We start from the raw sequence: 24574 nt of genomic DNA, 5'->3' as shown, positions 1-24574 counted from the left end.
ACTCTACTTTCAATTATTTGTCAACTCAAATCTGAGTTATGTACCTTCTTCATCTAGTACATTTTACAGAATAATTTAAAAATTTAGTAAAGATTCTGCTTCTTTGAATGGATGAAGTAATGAATTCAATAAAATGTCTGTATCTCTAAACCTAGTCACTCACAGTTATGAATTCAGATTGAGAGATATATGCAGAGTACATAACAGTTCATAATGTACAGTATGTACCATAGTTTTACATATCAATAACCAAGGAGCATGCTATGAGTAATGATATGTTAATACGTTAACATAAAATATTGGATAAAACCAGCATTACTTAACCAATATGAAGGTAACAGGATAAAGTCATTGAACTTTAGTTGGACAATTCACCCATATCTATTTAAAAGTAACTAATTGTTGAACCCTTTTTGTTTACTTTAAAGTCCTTGAATTTTTGATATTTTGCAAAGAAAATTCTGTTTGCAGAAGCCTCTTTTCCCACATCTGCACAGACTTTCTGCTTCATTTGTCCTGAACTGAAAAGAGAGAGAGAGACATCTTTTCCCACCAATTCTCTTGCTTATATTCAAGAATTTGGACACAGCTCAAATGTAAATATTTATCCTGTGAAAGTAACAGACACAAAACTGATTCAGCGCTAAATAATTTTTCTGGCTAGATGGCATAATGGCATCAAAGAAAGCAGTGAAATGGGAAACCTATATATAATTCTGGACTTTGCAATATGGGGTGGCTGATGGTGATATTGATACTTCTTTATTTTCAGAGGGCATTGACCAGAAATTTCTCTCGGAAAGGCTGCTAAGACACACACTATCTTATCCAACAACATCCAATATTCTCTGCGACCATCAAAATGGTGTTCCCCGTTATTGTAGTCTGGTATGAGAGGGAAAAAAAAAACATCTTGGTCTAAGTAGGGTAAGAACAGAAGCTCAGAATCAGACCGCAGGGCTACACTAATTAATACCAGCTGAGAATTTGGCCCGTAATCTGTAACCTTATTTACTTAAAATATTTTTTTCAAAAAGTAACACTATGTCTGTGAAAGTTACAATTGTGATAAGAGTGGAGGCATCAGACATCCATCTGTCTGAAGGGAAAGGACAGGTATATTATAGGAGTAAGCATGTGCCATTCCCATCCCTATGTTCTCCCCAAAAGTTAACATACTTAGAGTAGGATCAAAGCCCACCCTTTCCTGGGGTTCATTTTTTTTTTAACAAAACAGCAACATAGGCTTCAGCCCAAGTCTTCTCCCCAGGCTTTGACTGTTCCTAGGGCCTTTCCCTGTGAGAAGTGCTCAGCCCCAGACATAAGATTCCTCTGCCCATAGGACCATTCTTATTTCCCTTCTATCTGCGTTGAAGATGAAAGAGATACACCTGTCATGGTGAATCAGCAGGAATCAATATGTCACAGTGGGACTCCAACACCTGCTAACAGGGTAGTTCACCAGAAGATCCCAGCTCTCTGACACACTGAGCAGTAATATCCTTCTCTAATAGTTCTGTAGCTGTTATTTTATTTTTTCAAGATTGAGTCATCCTGTAATAGATTTCAACAGCCTAAATTGTAACCCCATGAAAACAAGGATTTAGGATGAAAATTATGACACATCATATATCTGTGTAAATAGCACCACTCAAATATTATTATTTTTTGTATTGCTGTAATGCCTAGGAGCCCCAGGCATGGACCAGGACTGTGCTTTGCACTGAACAAAGAACTAAAAGCCCTAAAGAGTTGACAGTATGTCTTTTGATACTTTATGTACATCAAAAATTAAAGTAAATTCAGTGGAAGCTCTTCCATTAGAAATAATAAAGGAAAGATCTGTTTGATTCTCAACTTTTAATTAGCATTGGTGAGTGGGGCAAAAGTATGTTACACGCTCTTATATTTCTTAACAGTAGTGCAGATGCAGATTTATTATCACATGGATAGTTTTAAAGTCTAATAACTTACTACATCAAAATTCTTTGGTGCTTGATTATAAGCATGAGTAGTTACTCTTGAGGGAACTCTGTGCCAGAAAGTTAAAAATTCTGTGCCAAAAATTAAAATTTCTGCTCAAAATATTTTAAAATTCTGCAAAATTATGGAAATTTTATTCGTGAATAAATAAATGATGAGGCTCCATCATGGCAGTGTGGAGCACAGCTCACTGGCTGCATGGAGGTTGGAGATCACCCTGCAGCTACCCCTCACCCAGGGTATGGACTCAGTGGTGAGGCTGCACCCAACTCTAACATAGAGGAAGGGGTGGACCTTCCCCAGAAACACCCTGGGGCCCTGCCCCTCTGTGCCAGGTGCACCAGGTGTGGGCAGGCAGACTCAGCCCAGAAGGATCCTAGTGTAGAGGGACTTAGTGTGGGGGATCCAGGTGTCAGATAAGAGGGTTCTGTGTGGGGCAGTCTGGGTTTGGGCAACTCAGTGGGGAATCTGGAATCACAGGGAGCTCATTGGGGGGCTCTAGGGTCAGGGGCAATGGGAGTCTGCAGGGGGGGTCCAGGTGAAGATGGTTGAGGCTGAGCAAGAGTGGTCTATATAGGGGGAAATGGTGCTTGCGGGGAGTCTGGGTTGCGGAGCTGAGGGAGTGGGGGGTGGAGGTCTGGGAGCAGGAGGCTCATTGGAATGGTCCAGATGAAGGGTGGTGGGGTGTTGGAGTGGGCGTTTGATGGGCCTGCTGCTGCTGAGGGGACCCCACATGCCAGGATCTCACTAGTTCCCAATTCCCCTTTGCTCTTTTCTTCCCCATTCCCTCCCACTTCCTCTCCCCACTATCTCCTTCCCTATCCCCATCTCACTTCCCCTGTCCTCTCCCCTCACTCCTATATTCCCCTCCCCTGCCCTATCCTACTCCTTTTCCCCCCATTTCCCTCTCCCACCCTGCCTTGCCCTGACCCATCCCTTCCCTTTGCTTCCCCATCATTTTCTGTGAGGAAGTAAAGAAATCTGCAGGGGAACATGAATTCTGTGTACATGCAGTGTCGCAGAATTCCCCCAGGAGTGATTAGTGAGTCCACTGAATCACACTCAGAGCATTAATCCTCTAAACATTTTAAATGAATATTTGAAAGAGTGCATTAAAAGGATGGAATCACTTGTCAGTGCTGACTACCATGCATCACATATCAATCACTGTATACTTCTGTAGACCTGTGTTTTTTTCCAGGAAATTCATCAGGCTTCAGGTTTTCTTTTCCCTGTGACCTTGAAATTTACCCATCTGATCTGTTGCTATAGAACTGAGGAATGTGTATTAAAGTTTATGGACGTGTCTGAAAAGTTTCTCAAATGTGTTCATGAGCAAAGTTGATAATGTGTTTATGGTCAAATGTCTACAAACATTTGATTGACAGTGATGGTTCCTGAATGCTTTATGATCATGAAAATATAGTCTTTGATTAACAATAATGTGAATTCATCCTTCAACAGACACATAACGCCAACTGAATCATAAATCATTCACTATCTATGGTATTCATTTGAGGCATGCAATCAAAACCAAGCTATATTAAGCTTAGAATATTTTTTGCTACTACCTTATTTTCAGAATGTTTCAAAGAGATTAAAGGAACATGAGCTGTGGCCAATGAATAGCCACTTATTCTTGGCAACCAAATTACAGCTACCTTTCTTACAAGACAGTGCCTGAGAAGTCACCATAAATACTGGTCATCATTTATCTATGTGTGTAAAGGGTCTATTTTCCCATCCTTGTGCAGGAACTTTTGCATCAGACTGTAGTTAACATCAATGAGATGTGATCCATAAATCTTTCAGTCATCCATAGGAGAACAAACCCCTACATATAGTTCAACATTGTCAACAGCAGCATTGCTATATATTGGTGGATATTTAATATTAAAGTTTTCCTTTTTAAACCATATTCATTGTATGATTATGTTTATATTGCATGTGCTGTCATATTTCTCGTTTGATCCAGGTTAACTTTTCATTCTTATCAATTTTAGAGTATTTCAATTATCCTCATTAGTGTGGTCATCAGCATTAACCTTCTACTTGTGGAAAAAATCCTACCAGGTTTTGATTATGAAGACTTTCATCTTCCAGAGTAATTTTAGATCATCCTACTTATTCCCCATAAACCATTCCTGTCTGTTTACACACCAAAATACATGCACACTGACATTATTTTTTCTTTATAATTTGCCTTTAGATACATAATATTTTCATTAATTAAACGTTCATGCCAAATTTTTAGGGACAGATTTTCAGAAAGGTGGCCTCCCTTTCGCAGATACATGACATGAAGTGAGAGATGCAAGTGCTCTCTGATTTGAACTGTAAAAATGAAGGTGAAGCTGCACCAACTAAAAATAGAAGCTCAAGTTGCACCTTAGGGCTTTACACATTAGAGGGTTGCAAAGCCCACTCTGTTTATTTTTTGTTGTCTAGTTAACAGCCTGCCTAAGAAGTCCAGTTTATATTATGGCAAGGTTGAAGCATGATAAGGTTGAAACATTAATGGGCAAACATACAGGAATGCTTTTAGTATAAAATATAATCAAATGAAACTTTATCTTTATACGCTATTATCATTAGCCTCTTGTAAACTGAAAATGTGATGCTATTCTGTTACTTTGTGAAATCCTCCAACTCAGTTACAAATTTACAAGTTAAGGATTTCAGCCAGTCAGACTCACATAGATTTTGATCAACAATCCTGAAATCATTATTGACATGGTATGTCTCCTGTCAGTCATATTCTGTCTTTGTTGTACAGGCTACTTCCTTAAGCAATTATTCGTTTTTTAACCCAGTTCTGAAATAAGGGTTTGCTTTCTTAGCAGCCCTCAAACAGTTATTCAGCTAAGCGATTCCCCTCGAAGTGACATCAGTGGAAAGTGCAAGAAAAACAGAACTTTGAAATCTTCATGAGAAGAGGGGAAAAAACAACATGAAGTCACAAGGACTTATGAGTGACCAGCACCTTGGAAAATGGGGCCACATTTGCCTATATATGAAGTTAGGTATCTAATTTAGGTGCTCATATTTGAAAAAAAAATGGTTTTAATTGTTTATAGATTTGGAAAGTACATGGAATTGGCCTCTTTTGAGATTTTAAAATTGTCCATCAAAAATATATATTGCCTTGTATACTCATTCACCATGAACATTCTCCCATAAAGACACTGTAATTTATAATAAGTTTACAATTTCTTTTAAGGACTTTTCATCATTGTAAAGCAATGTGAGAAATCAAGTTAGGAAAACAAAAATTACACTTTTTTTGGGGGGTGTCTTTTTCTCTAAAGGATTGTCTGTCTACATAGGATCCTGAGAAGCCAGTGTCTAGACTCAGAACCGAATCCATGATTTTTTTCTACAACTACTCCTCAATCATGTCCTCCTTTAAGTGCCTCCTCAAAACACATTTCTTCCAATAAAGCTATACTTTCCTATATTAGGAAATGTTCCCTACCCCTATTTTTAAGAAATAAAATTATGGAACATTACATAAGCTATACTTTTATGTTCATTCATGCTTTTTCATGACCATAATGATCATGATTATTATCATAATACCTTATGTTTCAGAAGAAAATGAAAACAAGTCATAACTTGCTAATGTTTAGGACTATACATGAAGACATTTTTGTTTGTTCCTGACATGTTCTGAAGCCTGAGATACCTTTACTATTTTAGCTCAGATAGCAAATGTTATCAATGCTCATAAAATGATCTGTCTCCTTTTAAAAAAAAAAACTGTTTAACTTGATATATTTAAAATTTGCATATTCGAGAAACATTTTTATAATTAAAAGTAAACAAACATGGAAGACTAGATGATTCTGAAAACTAGTAGTGGCATACTGAGCCTTTCACCTCTTGTTCCCCAGCCTAGGTTGATAGCAAAAAATAATCACTCTTATTTGAGAATTGTTCATGACATTGTTTGGTATTGCTAGACCACAAGAGGGTAGAATCTATTTATCTGTCTATCTAACTATCTATCTGTATACCTGCTTCAACAGATCTTGCTCTACAGACTGTGTAAACACTGAGGCCCAGATTTTTGAAGGTATTTAGGCATTGCACAATGCATTTAGGAGCCTAATCTAATTTTCACATGGGATTTAGGCACTTGGGTCTCTAAGTTCTATAGACTGTTGATGTAGTTTAGATTCCTTAGTGCCTAGAGCTCTTTTGAAAATGAGATTTAGGCTCCTAAATCAGTTACGCATTGCAAAACTGAGCACAGCAGTGCTTAAATACCTTAACAAATCTGGGCCTGACTGTACCTGTCTTTTATTGAGAATAATTACTAAAAACAAAACAACCAAAAACGTCAGTGTAGAAAGTGAAATCAAGCATAAGGTGAAACTCAAGAATCAAACAGATCAGCTTTGTTGCAATGTACATATCAATAATTCAAATCTTTATTGATGCTTTATTTTTTTCCCAGTTCATCTAATGTACCTTATATTGAACACTGTGATCTAATGGCAAGAGTATTCAAAATGTCTCATCTAATCTCAGCAGCAAGAATGTTTTTCATTACTGAGAAGATGAGGTGCCCCATAGGTCATTATTTCTTGCCCTCGATAACGTGTTTAATAATTTAATTGCAAGTTTTTGTTGTTGTGGGAATTTTTTGGGGGGTGGACTGTGTGTGTGTGGGGGGGGTGTTTTTCTCTTTTCTTTTCTTATCTGTGATAACTGAGAGCTAGTAAAAAATAGTTATATTTCAGGTAACTTTTTGGCAGAAATGTGTGTCTATGGGTATTTGGTTTACACTTCAGCTGTACACTTTTGGCAATGCTAAGGTTTGATCCTGTAAAGAGCTCATGCAAACTTACACTCTCCAGAGACCTATTGCTTTCAGTGGGACTCTGTACAGATGTAAGGGGATGCATTGATGGATCACTTTGCAGAATCAGAGCCTAAATGTGTCTTGTGAACTAATGCTACACAAAATATAAAAGAAGTAAGTTTTAAATATTGTTGAGTGTATGCCAAATTCTATCTGCTGGGTGGTGTTCTACAACACTAGTCAGAGCAATCTCATATTTTTTATAGAAAAAGGACAGAATAATGGTCAGGTAGCTCCACTGAGTTCATTGTACTTAACTAATTGCTATATTCCCACAAGAGTGTTCTATTCTAAAGAGAAGCTGTGTGTGTCTCCTTATGTTATTTAGAGCCTCAGAGGTACACCAGACCCCTGTGGTCCACTGTGTCAGCCAGGGATCACCAAAAAAGCAAAAACACTCCATCCACACCACCTTCCCCCCATGAATTGGCTGTGATTGATGGTGATGGCATTGAGCCAGATGTGCCAAATCCAATCCACTTGGGGATTCCTCTTCACAAAGGGAATCTCCAGCAAGGCACTTAGGCCAGACCTAACTCTGTTGTTTACTTCCAGGATGGCACACGTCTTACTTATCAGGGCTTCTCTGTCTCTGAGACCTGAAACCCTGTATCCCATAAAACACTCTTCTACAACTGTCTGTGACTGCTTTTAATGCTAACTACTAGCATATGGTTCTGGTGATGAAGAATGAGTGACTTAGCATGATGCTTCAGCAGTATTTTTAATAAATTCATATTTTCTGTAGAATGGTGGACTATAATTCAGAATATTTGTTTATGCAGCTTTTCATTGTGATATTTTTAAGATAAAAGAGATACAACCCTGCATTTAGGAGTGCATGTGACTTAATTTGGAGTTACTGCTCTGAGGCCCGATTCTTCTGCCAGTACTCACCTTGAGCCATGGTCAGGAATTTTAATTTCAAATCCATTTTCTGCTTACCATGTCTTTTGTCCACTACATACCTTGTGGCGTTAGTATCCTTCTGACCAGTTTTTACAGACCAACCTCCCTATTAGTGTATGCCAGCTCCCTCCCAGTCTTTCAGAAAACTCTTTAAAATCATTATAGATCTGGGTGGGTTTCAGCTATAATGATTATTTAGCATACTGCCTGTTTGTTAGTGTGCTAACTGTATTGAATCCACTGTGCCTTTAGGCGACAGATTCTTTGGGTCAGGGAACTCTGCCACTTGTTTAGTTCATTTCAACTGACATCCAGTGCTGTTTCATTATATAAAACTTAATAATTGAAAACACAGGAAAAATATTCTCATGGCCAAATGGAAGAGAACAAAATTGTTCTCGTGTTATCAAAATTCACATTTCCAGGCTTTTACAAGTATATAATATAAACCATATATAAATGGTTTATATTATACACTTGTATATATATGTTTTGAGAGTATATAATCTGCACAAAATTAAGCACACGATACAAGCATTAAACCATTTTCACAGGCAGATATATATATATATATATATATATATATATATATATATATATATAGTTTCTCAAACATCATTACTATGCAAAAAAACCAAAAAAAAAACAAAAACACTTTTTACTCAACACTTTGAGCTTCTAAATGGCTGAACAGCCTCTGCACAAGCCAAGAAGGCTACACTCAGATGACACACTAACACTAACAAAACAGTTCCTGTGGTCTGAGGAGCACGAAGATTGATCACCCCTACAAACTATCGTGGAAAACAGGACTCCAAAAAGTGGGGGGAAGTGGACAAGGACATGGTTTTGCCCCCAATTCCACACTGTAGAGTAAGACTGGCACACTGGGATATGCAAGCTACTGCATCTTAATGATTGCACAAAGAACAGCATTAGGAGATATTGTGCTTAGCTGAGGCAAAATGTGTGTAGTGACTACATACTTGCAGCTGTGGTTTAAAAGCCACAATCTAGCTTACTGTATTTAGTCCAGATTTACCTCCTTCTTGGGATTTGGCTTTATTGGTAATTAATAACAATAAAAACATAAATGTTAATCTACTGGTAAGTCTTTCCCTAACCTTTCCCTTCAGAGATCCTTTCTGTAGTAGACATGAGGGGTGAGAGCATCACCCTTGCTCCAGCCCTTTTACACTTGTTAAAAGAGCCAGAGCAGCATAAAGAGACACTAAAACCCCATGTCTGGCTAGGGGAGGGTTGCACTATGGAAAACAGTCATAAAACCGTCTTCTTAGGTCTCTTCACAAGCCCTGGTGTAGGGGCATGCTGGGGACAGGACTAAGGGGTGGGAGTGGCTTGTTGGGGCAGGATACTACACGGTGCAGAATAACAGCACATAGGGCAGCAGGGGAGTGGCTTCCATAACTTAAACAGGCCATCCGGGCTGCTACTTTTAGAGGCGCAGCTGAGAATCCCACCTTGTTCCTTCAGCCGAAAGATCCACTCCCATGTGCTTTATTCCCAAGGTGGAGTTAACAAGCCACTTCTGCCAAAATGAATCAGTAGCAATAAATCAGCATCTCACTCCAGGGTGACAGGGTGAGTCAACTTAACAAAAAGAGCTTTGCCATTTTGTTACATACGTCTTATCAGAATTTATTTTGGGTTGTTTTTTTTTTTCCCAGCTGCCATGCATAAACCTTAACACATGATTTTCTTTTTGTTTTAGCAAGAACTAATTTATGTTGCTGTTAAAGTGATGCTGTGGGAAGTTACTAATCCAGAGTATGCAGAGTAGATTTTCCTGTCTCAACAGTGAGTTCAATTAAAATAAATATGGATGTAGAGTGGAAAATTGGATGAAGTAGTATAAATTAGCAGAGGGGAACATATCCATAGAAAATGTCAGTGTCATGCAAAATCATTAAGGACGGAATTATTGAGTATGATATGATTAGGACAAACCAACTAGCCAAGTTGTGTTTGTCAGCCCGATGCAGCTTAGTGGGCTGCATTATGATGACATGGAGGTTAAAAGGGTGTATCTTGCTCCACACTGCCATGTGACATCCTCCAGCTCCTACCAGGTGTGGACCAGGAGGGGGCATGTCCATACTGCTACCCTTCCCACCACTCCCCTTTGAGGTTTCTAGCATTGCTGTCATTTACCGATGCTTTCTTGTACCTTGTATTTGCTGAATGAAGAAAACAGAATTCTGTGGGACAGGGGGCTACATGTATATAAAGGAGATGCAAGAGCTATTTCTTTCTTTCAGCCCTTTCCCACCTGCTTCCACACTCTTGCACAAGCAACTAGAATTTGTCTGCATGGAGGAGCTAAAATAGTAGCTATGGCAGAACTGGTGCATATGATTTATTCACAGCCACACAATGGAGTGGAAAAGCACAAGGCCCTAGACTTTGAAAGGATTTTTGTTATGAAGAATCAGAAAAGGCTACTAAGGATTGGTTAACACACAGTGAGGGGGAAAGTCCTATTGAAAACTGATAAGGAGTTAAAGCAGGACTAAATGGCCAAAGGTCATCATGGAAAGAGGTCAAGACTAATAAATGGATTAGTACTAGGATCAGTGTTTAATATAGTTATTAAATTATATAATTGATCATGGGTGGATGTGAAGTAGAATTTTTTCCCCCCAAGAACACATAATGTAGGCTACACTGTTAGAGATAGGAACTCCAGAAGACCTAGACACTTATGGCCCTTTAGACAAGACAACGGTTGCATACGAGTGCAAGGTAATTCACGCTGAAAAGAACAGTTTAAACTACCCATATGCATTGATGGTTTCTCAACTAGTTGTAACCGCTCAGGAAAAATGATGTAGGCATAACTGAGGAAAGTTCAAAAGTAAAGTTTTCATCTCTACAAAAAAAGTGAGTAATCTGGAATATATTTTAGTACCACTTATATAAATTAATGCATCTCCATCACCTGGGATGCTACATTTAAAAAAGACAGGAAAGAAACAAACAAAATGTTCAGATGAATTCAATGAAAATTATTGGAAGGACGTGTGGGGAGTGGGAGTGGATTCTGTACAAGGATCTGAAGAAAATACTAGATTCGGTGAAATTGCACTTCCCTACACAAAAACCTTAGCATCATCTGGAAAGGAAAAGGAGAAATATGATAAAGATGCATGATATAAAAATGTTAAAAAAATAATATAAAAACAGTTGGGAAGACCAATGGGCTACTACTCATGTTCCCTTTCCATTAGATTTGAAAAAGAGGACACTCCAGGTGCCTGGTTGTTGTAACAGCCCAAATAGTGAGACACTGAAACAACAATCTGACAGTAAATGTATTTCTGGAAGCAGGCAAAAAGAACATGAACAGTCATTTCAACCACCTCCACCACAGCTCCTCATATAGCTGTAATTGCTGTAATGGAATGTCTCATATGCCCTCTGCTTCTTTGTGTGTCTCTTTTCTGCTGCCACTATCATAGGACTATCACAAAACAAGAAGATGCTTGAGCTGGAGGCAGATCTACTTAACATTCATCTTGTGGTTCTTTTTCTGCTCCCCAACTTCCCTCATGAATCTCTTGCTTTTCTGGCCAGCTGTCAGAACTTTTAAAAAGTGTTTGTCTCTCATCTGTTCCTGGAGACCACCCTCCTGGCTGCATCTAGGCATGTCTGGCAGCTGAGAGTCCTATCTTTGCTCACTCAGCATGCTCTCTGTTTCTCAGTTCCACTCCTGGCTCCAACTCAATCTCTGCATCTCACTACAAAGCTGGGGAAATTGAGGGGGTGCCATGAGCAGAGAGCATATTTAGTGGTTAGGTGATAGTGATGCCAAATGGCAGCAATAAGCCCCCTACTCCATCTGTAATTGGTTGCAGGAGTGAGGGGAAAGAAAGTTGTAAGGCCTAAGAAAAGAGAGAGGGAGAGAGAGAGAAAGGGGCTAAACATGTCAGATAATGGGAAAGAGAAAGGTGATTTTCAGGAACGTGTGTGGGGCAAAACAAGGGGGAATCAGGAGAGAAGGAGGACTTTAAGGTTAGACAACATGGATGGGGACCCTGCTGGCTAGGAGGGCTGCAGAGTGGATGGTTTGGATTCCCTTCTGGTGATATTTCAGCAAAGTGAAAGCTCACTAACCTATTCTCCACTAATCCTCAACCTTGTAATTCTCATAAAATACCGGCCATGGCTACACCATATGAGCACAGATTTAATAGCAGGGACTGTAGCAAGTTGCTGGATTACTAAGACTTCTTTTTTTTTTTTTTTTTTTACAAAATATACTACAGTATGTTTACTAGTACATTATGAAGTATGAGCATAAATAATTAAAATGGAATCGCCCTTGTCAACATCAACGAACAAATGTCCCAACTTTTCTTTTATTGTGCTTATTCACTAAGGAGCAGTCCAGCCACCAGAGTCTGAACTGCAGGGCCATATAGACAAGCCTTGAGTTTCTTTCTGATATAGTGTCTTTATAGGGTCTTTATTACCATTTTATTCAACCATTATATGCACTCTTCATTTGTTAATTATTGTAGCTAATAATCAAGGACTTTATTCTTGTCAAAGTATTTCTCTGCTCTCTTTTTCTGTTGTAGTACTTCTCTAAGGTGTTACAGGCTTCTCACTGAAAAAAATAATGTCTGTTTAATTTTCCAGTTGTACATTAAACACAATAGGAATTTAGAATGATAGAAATGTGTGACTGTAAGGGGAAACAAAAAGTTGTGTGGGTTGAATGCATTCACGGAGAAGAGTAATTGTGCATTAATATTTTGTTTGTTAGTCTTTTAACAAGCTGCTAGCAATTAAGAATGAATACAAAGAAAAATATAATTGCATGTTTTGTCAAAAATCCAATGCTTAAAGAAACACCTTGAATTTGCATGATTAGTTGATATTACTGTTCTTTCACTCTGCAGATCTGTCCCATACACATATCAATGTCATTATATTTATCTCACTATCATTTGACATTATTGACTCTCTATGACTAGTGGTGATTGTCTCATAATATCTTCATCTAGCTTTAGAGCATCATTTTCAAATATCTGTGGTTGGATAAACAGCAGTGGAAGTAATGAAGATAAGTAAAACACCAACAAAAGTGAGCAATAATCATTTTAGTACGGTGATGGTAATGGCTGCTGTTGTCACTGAATTTAAGTGATACTAAATTTCAGTGTCAGTATCACTGTGGTTGTCTGAATTCCTACCCTTCCTTGTTAGGTCTTATGGAAAAGCAGGGAGAGTAAGAGTTGCTGGGATGTCAACCAGTGCTGCTGCATGAGTGCAGTTCTGATGCTGCAGACTTCATGGACCTGATTCTTGACTGCCACATACCTTGGGCCCAAATGTATTTGTGTAAATAAGGAGTAATGCAGGTGTAAAACTGGTGTAAGTTGGGGAATAATCAGAGTTCTTGTGTAGTCTAATACACCTGGGCAAAATGGGCTAGATCCTGGGTTGCATCCTAATTGTGCTTGGGGAATCTTGAGGAATGTGAGCAAAGGTGCCTTAACCTATTCAGTGCCCCTCCTCCCAATCTTGGGTTTGTCCAGCCACCAGATTGGTCCACAAGGTAAAGTTGAGAAGTGATTTTATTTGACAAAGTTCCTCCAGAAACCAGACAGGCTTCTAATAGTCAGGCTTCCAATAGCCTGCCAGCCACATTATCTATGCCTATCATAAATACATATGAAGATTATTCCCTGGCTCACCAGTTTTACACCAGAGTTACTCCTTATTTACACAAATACATTCAGTCCCAAGATATATATCTATATCTATATATATTGTGGCAAAGCTCTGTCCTTGTCTCCGTGGGTCCCTGGCGGATTTCACTAGCTTCAGAAGCTCACTGTGACCCTCCACATAACACTCCTCTCTCTAGAGACAAGGGTTACAGTCTACTGAACCATTTTCATCATAAGCCAGCTAGGGAAGTGAGGAGAAGCTATCCTCCTTTGCACAGTCTCTGTTGTCTCCCAGTCTCAGTGATTAATCAGGGACAAGGCAAAGTGTGGGGAGCCCATGTACCCTCTACTCCGGGCTCCAGCCCAGGGAGCCTAATAATATCAGCTATGGTAGCTGACCTTTTAGAAACAGGACATGTACAATTCCCTGGGCCACTTCCCCACAGCAGCCCTCACTTCCTCAAGCTCCACTTCACCCTTACCTCAGGGCCTCCTTCCTTGTGCTTGATATGGTGTGTACTGCTCAGTCTCTCCAACCACACAACTTCCTCCCACAGCCCCTGACATGTACACCCACCTGACCAACTGGGAGGCTTTTAACTAGTTTCAGCCAGTCCCTGTTTGGCTTCAGGTGTCCCAATCAACCTAGCATTCTCTCTGCCTTCTGGAAAGTTCTTAATTGGCCCCAGGTGTCTTAATTGACCTGGAGCAGCTGCCATTTAACTTATCCTGGTAGCAGGGATTTGTTTCACCTGGAGCTAATATAACTATCTCCCACTATTTTTCTATAGTCATATGGCCTTGTCTGTCACAATATATATATATATATATATATATATTTGTATATATACATATATACAATATATATATTAGTTTGTAATAATTGCTGTGCAGAGTCTAGGGAAATGGGTGAAAGGGCACAGTCAATAAATAATTTAGAGATACCAGGAGACACAATGTTTTTCTCTGCTACAAATAATAATAAGGTACCAATTAGTCGATACTTTCCAAAAGTACAATAGTGTTAAAAAAGGAGAATACTGGGTTTACTCCATTAAAACTTAAAGAAAGTGCATTGTGCGCACTCCAGATTCAGATCCATCTATATGTGCAAAGAGTGTTCTGGAGACCTAACTCGTGAGGAACCCTCGGTACATAAAAGATTCTTGATCTCACTCACCAAACAGAATTAAAATTGAAAAGGGAGTTTTCAAAAACAGTCTCCAATCCAGATTGAAAAACTAGTTGGCAGACCTCTTTGTGCAAGCAAGTCTTGCAATAGAAGGAAAACTGGGGAGAAAAAATATACTGGGGACTTTAGAGGACAATTCTGTCTTATGTCATGGAAAGCATGTGTCAAGCTTAAGTATGATGCAGCTACTACTGTTGCTTTATCTTTCTGTCTAATCTGCCTGTATACATCCAAGGTACTGGTAACTGAAATTAGGGTTGGCCATCCCTCGGAAGGTAAAAGTATTAATGCGATTTAATTTTCTTGGTCATGTAGGGTATAATTTATCTCAGTCAGTGCAGGGTGAAAGGTGATGTACACCACAAAAATCCTTAAAATGGCTTAAATTGTGGAAGCAGTAGGGTGTCATGCAGGACTTCTGTCTTGAGATTAATTTTACTGTGGTGGAGTGGAGGAGAGAGGTGAAGCATGGTTCATGAGACTAAGGAGTAACAGGAAAGAATTCATTATTTACCTTGTGGGCAAATTTGAAGGAGAGTTGTGGGGGTTTCCCTTGTGGGCAGACACAATCAGTGGCAGAGTTATCAATATCCATGCCCTGTTAGCAGAGCATGTGGGGGACAGCAATGTGTGAGCTGAGGATGAGGAGGACCATTAGCAGACACAACTGCACTCCATTTACTGAGTTGCAGTATTAGCAAGAATTTTTTTGGGTAGGGAAGAAATGCTGAGCAGCAACAAGTCGGTTTGGTTGGGTCTGGAGCAGCTTTATCATGTTGATTCCCAATGCTAGCAGAATCACTGGGCATTGGAAATGGTACAGCTGAAACATAAAAGCCCTTAATGATATGTTGCCATGTTTGCCAAGCATTTGGAGACTCTTGTGTCAATTTGCCTGTGTAATCTCATTATGAATGTATCAGGAGCAACGCCATAGTTAAGGATATATTTATTTTTCTCCAGGTTTAAATCCCCTAGGTAGGCTTTGTAATAAAAATTGGTAATCGAAATTTCACTGCTGACATCTAGGACAAAGTTTTAGTTTTTGTCCTTTCTGGGGTATTTCAACTAGTGTCTGCTTTCCACCCCTCCCTCCCACCCCCCACCACCAGTCATTTTAATTTACAAATGGCTGTGTTTTAAAACTTCAAAGGTTAGGTAGATCTAGATCTAAGCAAGGACTCATGCTTAAATTAATGTATATGAATTGAAGTTATGAGCTTTATTTGTCATAAACATCCATATCTGCTCCACTGCAGCTGATGCATAAATACTGTTCTTCAAGGATGCGTCAGGGTGGATGCCACAGTTGGAGCTGGCACTGGTGCCCCAATAGAAGATTGAGGCTAACAGGAAGGGCCGAGAGGAAGTCAAATATGGCTCCTAGCGTAGAGAGGCACCACCCCACAGAGAGAAAAAATATCACTTCTCCAGGGATAGGAGTCTAAGTCCTTTGCCAAGAGAGTAGTGCTAGGTAAATAGACACAACCAGCATTGACACCAATGAAGGCACCTGAACTGACCATGGTGCTGATTACAAGACCAAAGTATGCTCTCACAGAACCTTTGAGATCCTCTTTGGGGACATCATCTGTACCAATGGAACATTAGGCTGGAATCACATAAAGACATCCTTCCTTGGCAGTGCCATTTAGAGAATATTACACTTCACCACTTGTCCTACTCCACTGTCACTGGACTACTCCTTCCCAGGGTCAAACAGAGATGCCTTACTGTTACCATCTGAATGTGATCCTAGAGATCCCTCTTGCATGGTGTCACTACAAAGGATGCAGGGATAGCACTGGGCTGACCAGTCACAACCTGGTCATGACCTGCATATCCTGGCACACTGCCCAGAGTGGGGGCTACTGGAACCATCATTTCAAAAGTCCTGCAGATCCCTCTCCTTTACATTCTATGATTCTATGAATGTGTAAAGTGAATTTTCGTGTCAGTAATATCATTAATTAAATAAGTTTACTGAAAGGGTCATAATATATGTAAGTCAACATACATTCCTGGTCATTTCCAGTACTTTTTTAAAAAAAAAATATGGACACCCTACAGTTTTGTGTTTTGCATAAAGGTGAACTATATCTGTAGCCTTAATTCCAAGTGCCCCCAGTTAATGAAAGTCAGGATTTTTCCGAAGTATGTGAAGATGTAATACTTTGGTTTTCTTAGGATTAGTAGTGTCCTGATCCAGTAGTATATAGACTATACTATTCCAGTTATATGGCGCTTGGCATCTTGTTGTGGATTATTGTAAGGGTCATGGTGAACAGCATATATATATGTCCAGAATTTTCTATTTTTAATGTGTACTGAATTAATCAACATCAATGCTCCTTAATTGTTCTGATAGCAAACATATTGCCATCAATGTCTGTTCCTTTTTATCGGGGAAGTACAGGCCATGATCTTACTCCATGAGGCAAGATACATGGAACATTTTTAATACATTTGACTGTGAAGATCTGTTTCTTAGAAGTCCTGCAATATAGAGTTCAGAATTCTAATGTCTGCATTGTCTCTAAATGTGTAATAAATGCTACAAAATACCAATTAACTTGCACATCGTTCTTGGAGAAAGGATTTTGCTGGAATTATATCGCACTCATTTAAATTCATTGGAATGGGCTAAATGGGCTGTACTGAACTGAATATTATGTGTGTTAATTTTGTGTCAGATAATTCCTACTCAGACTAGCACTAGAGAAAAATGGCAACATTAAAACCTGAATGTGTTTTAAAATGTTAATTTTTAATAATTCAAAAAAAGTTTCATCATATTTTTAAATGTAGAGAATAAACAGTAATAACCATACTCAGGGCTTTCAACCTTTTCCATACCACATTCCTCTTTTTCATCTCCTTTAGGATTTCCTTTCTGTCTGTCGTGACCTAGCTGGGAACTTTATTCCTTTAACAAAATGGGAAGGGCAGGGAGGTCTCAAATCCCTGATATCTATTCACATCTTCTAGGTGGAGAATGCCTCACACCTCATTAAAGGCATCACTCCACAAGACCCCAAAACCAATAAGCAATAATTTAAATGAAAAAAGAGATTTCCCTTTTTTTGTTTTTTTGGGGTTTTTTTTTAGTAACAATCGGATTATTCTGGATCTTGTGATAGGGCAAATCAGCATGGGTAGGATTTCATTGGCACAAGGTAACCCCAAAGAAGTGGTGCTAACTGGAAAAGGGGGATGCGCTGATTCATCATACCTCTGAGTAGGCCTCCCCTTTTTAAAGCAGAACCTCTAGGAGTGGGTGGCAATGCAAACCTTTGGGATTGAATACCCAATGGGGGAATTGCAAAGAAGTTGCCTCAAACTGGTATTTCAGTGACTTCTTCTGCCTAGTGGTAAACAGAAAAAGTGTGTGTGGCAAGGAGTTTGGGGGAGGGGGGCAAAAATCACAAAGCACACCTCTTCCACCACTTTCTTGATTTACCATAACCTTATTCATACTCTCCAGTTATCGATGGTCAGAGCTGCGGATGAGTGGTTCCTGGGATGGTGGAACCTGGGATGAGGGGCACGCTCTTTGCGTTTTGGGGCCAGACCCTGCAACGTGCTGAGCATCTCTGTAAGGTTCAGAACACCACCAACTTCAGCTAATTTGTAATTGTATTTAGCACCTTGTAGGAAGAATCAGACCTTTAGGGTATTTCTACACTGCAGAGGAGAGCATACTTCCTAGATGAGTAGACAGATGCACTCTAGCTAGCGTGCTAAATATAGCAGTGTAGCTGGGGGTAGCATGGGCAGTGGCTCAGGCTAACTGCATGAGTACATACCATGGGCATCTGAGGCAAGGTTGTACTCATTCATTAGACTGAGCTGCAGCCTTGTGCTATCCCTGGCTACACTGCCATTTTTAGCATGCTAGCTACAGCAGAGCTAGCATAGGTCTGTTTACTCATGTTGGGAAGCATGCTCCCACCTGCAGTGCAGATGTACCCTAATTTGTTATGGGCCCTGATCTGATCACCCTGATCTGATCTCTTGCAGATAACTCCTGGTTTGATAGATTATATCCATTTTGCAGAACAGCATCTAAGTCTGAATCCAGATATATATATTTGTGGGAAGGGGTATGTAGTTGGGTCAAAATATAGGCACATTTTTCTGCATAGTGCCATAATTTATTATTATTTGTATTGTGGTAGCACCTAGGAGCTTCAGACTTGGACCAGGACCCCATTGTAATAGGCACTGTACAAACACAAAACAAAAAGATGATCCCTGCACCAAACACCTTCTAGTCTAAATAATGAGCTGAGAAGACACCTAACGGGATTTGTAAAACAGTGGTGCAGTCAGTGGGAGTTTAGCTAATACATGCTACCATCACTCCTTGAACCCTACTTTAGACAAAGCATTTAACAGAACAGTAAGACCTATCCTCACACTTCTGTATGCTAATCATCATGCACAAAATAAAGGGCCAGTTTATCAGCTGGTGCAAATCAGCAAAGCTCCATGTCAATCAACTAAAATTAATGGAGTTGCACCAGTTTACATCATCTGGAGTTCTCCCCACCCTTTGCAGTTTTCTGAATGTGTATATATTTGTCTTGTTTGTACTTTTTAGTGTATTTTCTTTTATATGTTTTACTGTTTACTGTGGGGTGAATATGAGTTATCCTGCTTGCCTGGTATCTCACGTTATAGGATGCTTTCACTGCAGCATGTTACAATACACATTTTTCAAGGCAGGATTTAACCATAAGACATGCATATTTATATATTATCTCAACCAGGAAGCAGAATGCATTCCTCTTGCAGAAAAACAGATGCATGTATATGTTTTATGTACACATGCTGTTTTGACGAAAAACAAAGCTTCTTCCCTTCCTATCTTAAATGTTGGGGTATTTTTTAGAATACTATTTACTGTAGTTTCAGGCATTCACTTTTATAGCATATTCTGCCAAATGAACATGAGGTTAAGGGGAGCGTTGGCTAGGACAGACACATTGCACCTCAGCAACACAGCTGTCGGCAAGATAACGGAATGTCTTCCTTTTTCTATGTTCATGTACTATGGACGCTACACTGAGCAGAGTTTTATCACTTATTTCAGCAGGAACAGGATTGCAACCTTTTTCTTCATTTGGGGAGTTAGGTAGGGGAAATATATTTCTCTTCAATCTTCCTCTGGTAAGTTTTCTGTATGAACTGATGGATTTAGCCAATGTGAGGTTAATGCTGTGATCTGTGACTCAGACTGTAGAGCTCTCGAGTCATTGATCACACCAAATTGCTCACAGCTATTCTGTACCTTTAGTAGTGCAGTGTGTCACATACCACTGCTCTTCACCAGGATTGGAATTTGGAATGCCTCTTCTCCCCATCCACCCGGCGGAAGCTCATTCAATGTCTCTCTGTGGGGGTTGCACTCAGCCCAGGTTACATTTACTCACCGTGTGGAGGTTCTACATATTCTACTCTAAAAAGCTGCTATTTTGCTGCACTCCTGCTAAGGCAGAAGGAAAGTCGCAGTACAAAAGACATGTGCTGTGCAGCACTGGTTCAGGTGCTCTCCACTGCATTGCTCAGTTGCTCCTGCCATCCTCTCTAAACATAATACCTCACCTGAGTAAGTGTAGTGTTGTTGTTATAAATGAAAATATAAAACCAGCTCAAGGGGGAAGGAGAAAAGTTAAGAAGTATCAGGTTACAGAATATGTAAACACTGAGTGACTTCCTACTTTTCAGTTCAGTGTGTCAGCCCTGCTCCAAAGCTAGAAATAAGAGGAGTTGAGTTATTTAAAAATAACTGCAGTGGAATCATCTTATAACTAAGTTACTTTTCCTGCTACAGAGCAACCTCAGCATAAGCACAGGTTCACTATTACCGGATTTTCAATTTCTGCCTTGCAAAGCATTGAAAAACTCAAGCCTTTCATTTTAATTGATTATGAATGGAATTTCACTGTATGCAGGCTCCAAAGTACTATTAGGAGGCCAGTTCATTGAACCCCAAACCTGAGCCCAGGACCCAGCCCGAGTAGTGATGCTGGGCACGGGGTAGATAAATTGGGGGTGGGAGGAAAGGAATCCTTCTTATAGGCCTTGGAGCAACTGTGGCGGCTATGCCATAAAGGCTTCCACAGGACTTTACATGCCTCATCCCTTACTGTACATAGGGACAGTTCAAATAGTTGTAGTTTCTCTGGCTCTGCTTCTTGTTGTCCACCCAGGACTCTGTGATGCAAAGAGGGTGTGCAACAAATTCAACCGGCTGCCAGGGGTCCCCCTGTAGCAGTAGGGGAGGGGCAGGATTTGTCCCTCTAAGCATAATGCTGTGTATTAAAATGAAAGAATATTGAAATTATTAGAGCTCAGAATACACTGACAGCTTTTACTTACACATCATAGTTTAACCTTATTTAAAAAAGGTCTTGATGTTTTAATTGTTTAGCTGGGAGCATCATTTTTTGTTGACACTCTCTTTTTGCTTTTAATTTCCCCTTAGAGCCATAGGAAGTTGGTCAGTTGTGTATAAAACTTAAATAGGTAAATAGACTTATTTTAAGTACATTCTGCATTTTGTGTTTCTTATTCTGAAAACCTTTATAACTGGCACAAACCTTTTCCTCCTACCCCCCTTTTAATACAACTGAGTTGTTTTCTGGGCAGTAGTATATCACCAGTTTGGAATGTTTTAGGAGCTTTTAACATTCTTTACGAAATAATATGCCCATATTTTCCAAAACAAAAATATCTCATCTCCAATGTAATAAAATCAGGCAACCAGTCACCTTACATGATCACAAAGTGAAGAAATGAATATAGCAACCATGTTAGAACAGTGGAAATAGCCGGTGAGTTCTGTCAACGAGAATAGCAATCTTTACTTATCCGTAACTTTCCATATAGTTCACACTTGTGTTTGAGAGTATTCTTAAATTATCTGAAAAAAGTCATGTTAGAGAAAAATGGCAGATTATCAAAAACACATATCTGTGTTTGGCATCCATTTAAAATTCTTTTAAAGTCCAATGGAGTGAGAAAATGCACTGAGTAGAAGTGGCTCTCTTCAGTACTAAAGATAACATGATAGCTAGTTACTCAGCTCTAAAACTATAAGGACAAAGGACTTTACCATTACTTAAATACAAGGTATATGTGACCATATGCCTACATGAGTAAATTGTTAATAGCAAATAACATAATATGTAATCTGACATATGACATGGAATACAAATGATCCAAACATCTCACCGTTCAGAATATTAAGGGCCTTATTCTACCCTACTGTTTTAAAACACCTCGGAAGGGCTCTAAAATTCCTATGAGGTTCAATGAGATGATTTTCTGCAGAATGCTCCATTTAAAGAGGAGGGGCTTCTGGTCTTGTGGTGTGGCATGGGATATAACCATCAAAATCCACCTTGCTGAGGTTCCTCAGGGTAAAAGAAGCTTAGATCACACAGGGCCCGGGTCCCTGCACAGAGGCTCTAACCCTCTCTATTGTTGTCTGTCCCCTTATCCCACTTTAGTATCAATGGCTGTCCACGTCTTTTGTGGTTTATTTGCCCCATTTTGCACTGTTTACACTTTCCTCTCTTCGCATAGTGGACGTACTGTACAGCCATGAGTAAAACTGACATACCGGCATTCTATAGCAACAAATATAAGCAAACTTTAAATGTTTGAAGATTTACCATGACAATACCATAGGTCTGTTAACCTCAAATTTTTCTTATATTAACAGCAACAATCACGTTTATAATTGGTGCTGATTTACTTGTTCCAGGAGTTGTTGTTTATTAGTTTATATCCATAATGCTACCTAGTTACCAACCTATTGAACATTAGCACTTAAATATTGCATTATACCTTCAAAACATGCCTAAGTCAAACAAAGGGACCCATCTTTAAACCTATAGAGTCTCATTCATCTCTTTGCAGGATTGTAGCTTTTGTTAGTATTCATGTTTGCACTGTGCTTTGAAAATCCAAAGTGATAATGTCAATATGATTGTTAAGATGACAGCAAGGTGAAATTATATATATATATAAATAAACTGTATTTTTAGGCTGCAGCAAAACCTATAACACTAGAAAACTAGACTATATTTTAATCTAAAATCTATTTGCACATGGCACTCTTGTTTATTAGTGTATATTAGTAACAGTAATTATATTACTAACATACACTAATAAACAAGAGTGTCATGTGCAAATAGATTAAAGATTAAAATATAGTCTAGTTTTCTAGTGTTATAGGTTTTGTTGCAGCCTAAAAATACAGTTTATTAATAGTAAATTAAATGTATTATTATTGTTTGTTATTACTGATACAATATTTCAAAACCTAATATCTAACAACTTTCATTAAAATGAACTGAAATGTGTTGTATGTTTCAATGGGAGGTAGACACCTAGCTTTTTATTTTTTTTTTAATCCCCAGTCTACATTTAAGTGTCTTCTGAATGTTGAGAGTAGAACTCACCCACTTCTTGGTATACTCTTGAATGTCAGAATTCAATAGGTAAACTTTTACAGTGACAATTATTTCTTCTGTAATATCTGACATTTTGAATGAACTCAAATCCATAATAGTCAACATTTGAATGGTCCCAGTGGAAGCATCTGGTTTCAGCTGTGCCAGTGGTACTTTAAAGGCTTTATAAAGTCAGCTGGCAACACACCCAATCTCCAGGCATTAAATTTTATTGCAAAAGAGCTAAGAGAAACTGAACATTTCTGTTTCTGTTATCTTTCTTACGTGGATGGGCTTCCAAAACCACAGACAATGATTTTAAAAAGGTCTATGTGTGTGTTAGTGTTACCAGCTGCCACAACATAATTCAAATTTGAGCATTTATCTTGTAAATCTTGTATAGTTTCTCTCTTACCTGATATAGGTTTTTTGAAACAGATTTATTGCCAGACTGCATGAAAGTACTTGATAGTGTTGCAAACTGAAAAATCCATGACATTCCTCGTGCAATGTCAAAGACTACAAATTGTTTATTTTAAATTAGGCAAAACTTCAAAGTTTTATGTTCAGTTAGTCAACATTAAGATATTAGTATGTTATAAGTCATGTTTTGAGAATCACTTGTTCAAAGACCTAACTTTTCAGTGACATTCAGAATCTTTTCTCTTGCAGCCATTTCGTAGAGTGACGTTTTCTGTTGTGAGTCAGCCTCAGGACCCACATCAAGGGTCATTGCAGAGTTGCTATGACAGCGGTCTGGAGGAGTCAGAAACACCAAGCAGTAAGAGTTCATCAGGGCCAAGACTGGGTGCCCTTCCACTCCCAGAGGACAACTACGAAAGGACTACGCCGGATGGCAGTGTTGGTGAGGCAGAGCATATGGAAAATGGTAGGGGCAAACACGACATTCACACACATAATCACACTAGTGAGCCATAATAAGTAGACATGTGGAAAGGTCAGTCCAAAATAATAAAATAAAATAGCTTAAATTATAACTATTTTATTTTAAATGGTAACATTTGTTAAAATGCAGCTATACAAAATAATGGAACATAACCATACAAATAAAATCAGCAGCATTTTTTTACATTATTTTAAAATTACATTGCTGAAACAGTTAAATAATTAAAAAAATATCAGTGCAGGGGCTGGGTTCAAGGAAATTAAATTGCATACACAATATTTTTTTTTAACAAAAGGTACTGATAAGGGACCTGTGTTCTCTTTTTTACTTCCATTTTTTTTTTATTTGTCATACAGTCATTGCTTATGACATTTTCCTGAAATTGAATTTGTGCAGCATCAGCATAAAGAAAATAGGAATTAAAAATCTCCTTCTAGAGTCTTCCCTTTCCCCCAATATTATGTAACATGTTTTCAAAACAATATTGAGGTTTCTACTCCATGTTGAATTATTTAGAAAAGGAAAGCACTGTTTTATTTTTTGCTCCAAGGT

General features: G+C 38.8%; 1 protein-coding gene across 1 annotated transcript in view; it reads left to right on the top strand.

The window, feature by feature from the left end:
- Positions 1–24574, top strand: part of PCDH7 (protocadherin 7) — a 380924-nt gene that overhangs the window by 146244 nt on the left and 210106 nt on the right. Inside the window, exon 2 of the mRNA XM_077816173.1 lies at positions 23788–24004. Within this exon, the coding sequence (XP_077672299.1) occupies positions 23788–24004 (217 nt within the window). The remainder of the gene's footprint in view (positions 1–23787; positions 24005–24574) is intronic.

Source organism: Eretmochelys imbricata, chromosome 4, assembly GCF_965152235.1.
Source record: "Eretmochelys imbricata isolate rEreImb1 chromosome 4, rEreImb1.hap1, whole genome shotgun sequence".
Classification (NCBI taxonomy): domain Eukaryota; kingdom Metazoa; phylum Chordata; order Testudines; family Cheloniidae; genus Eretmochelys; species Eretmochelys imbricata.
The sequence above is the reverse complement of the archived record's forward strand: the minus strand, read 5'-3'. Positions and strand labels throughout refer to the sequence as shown.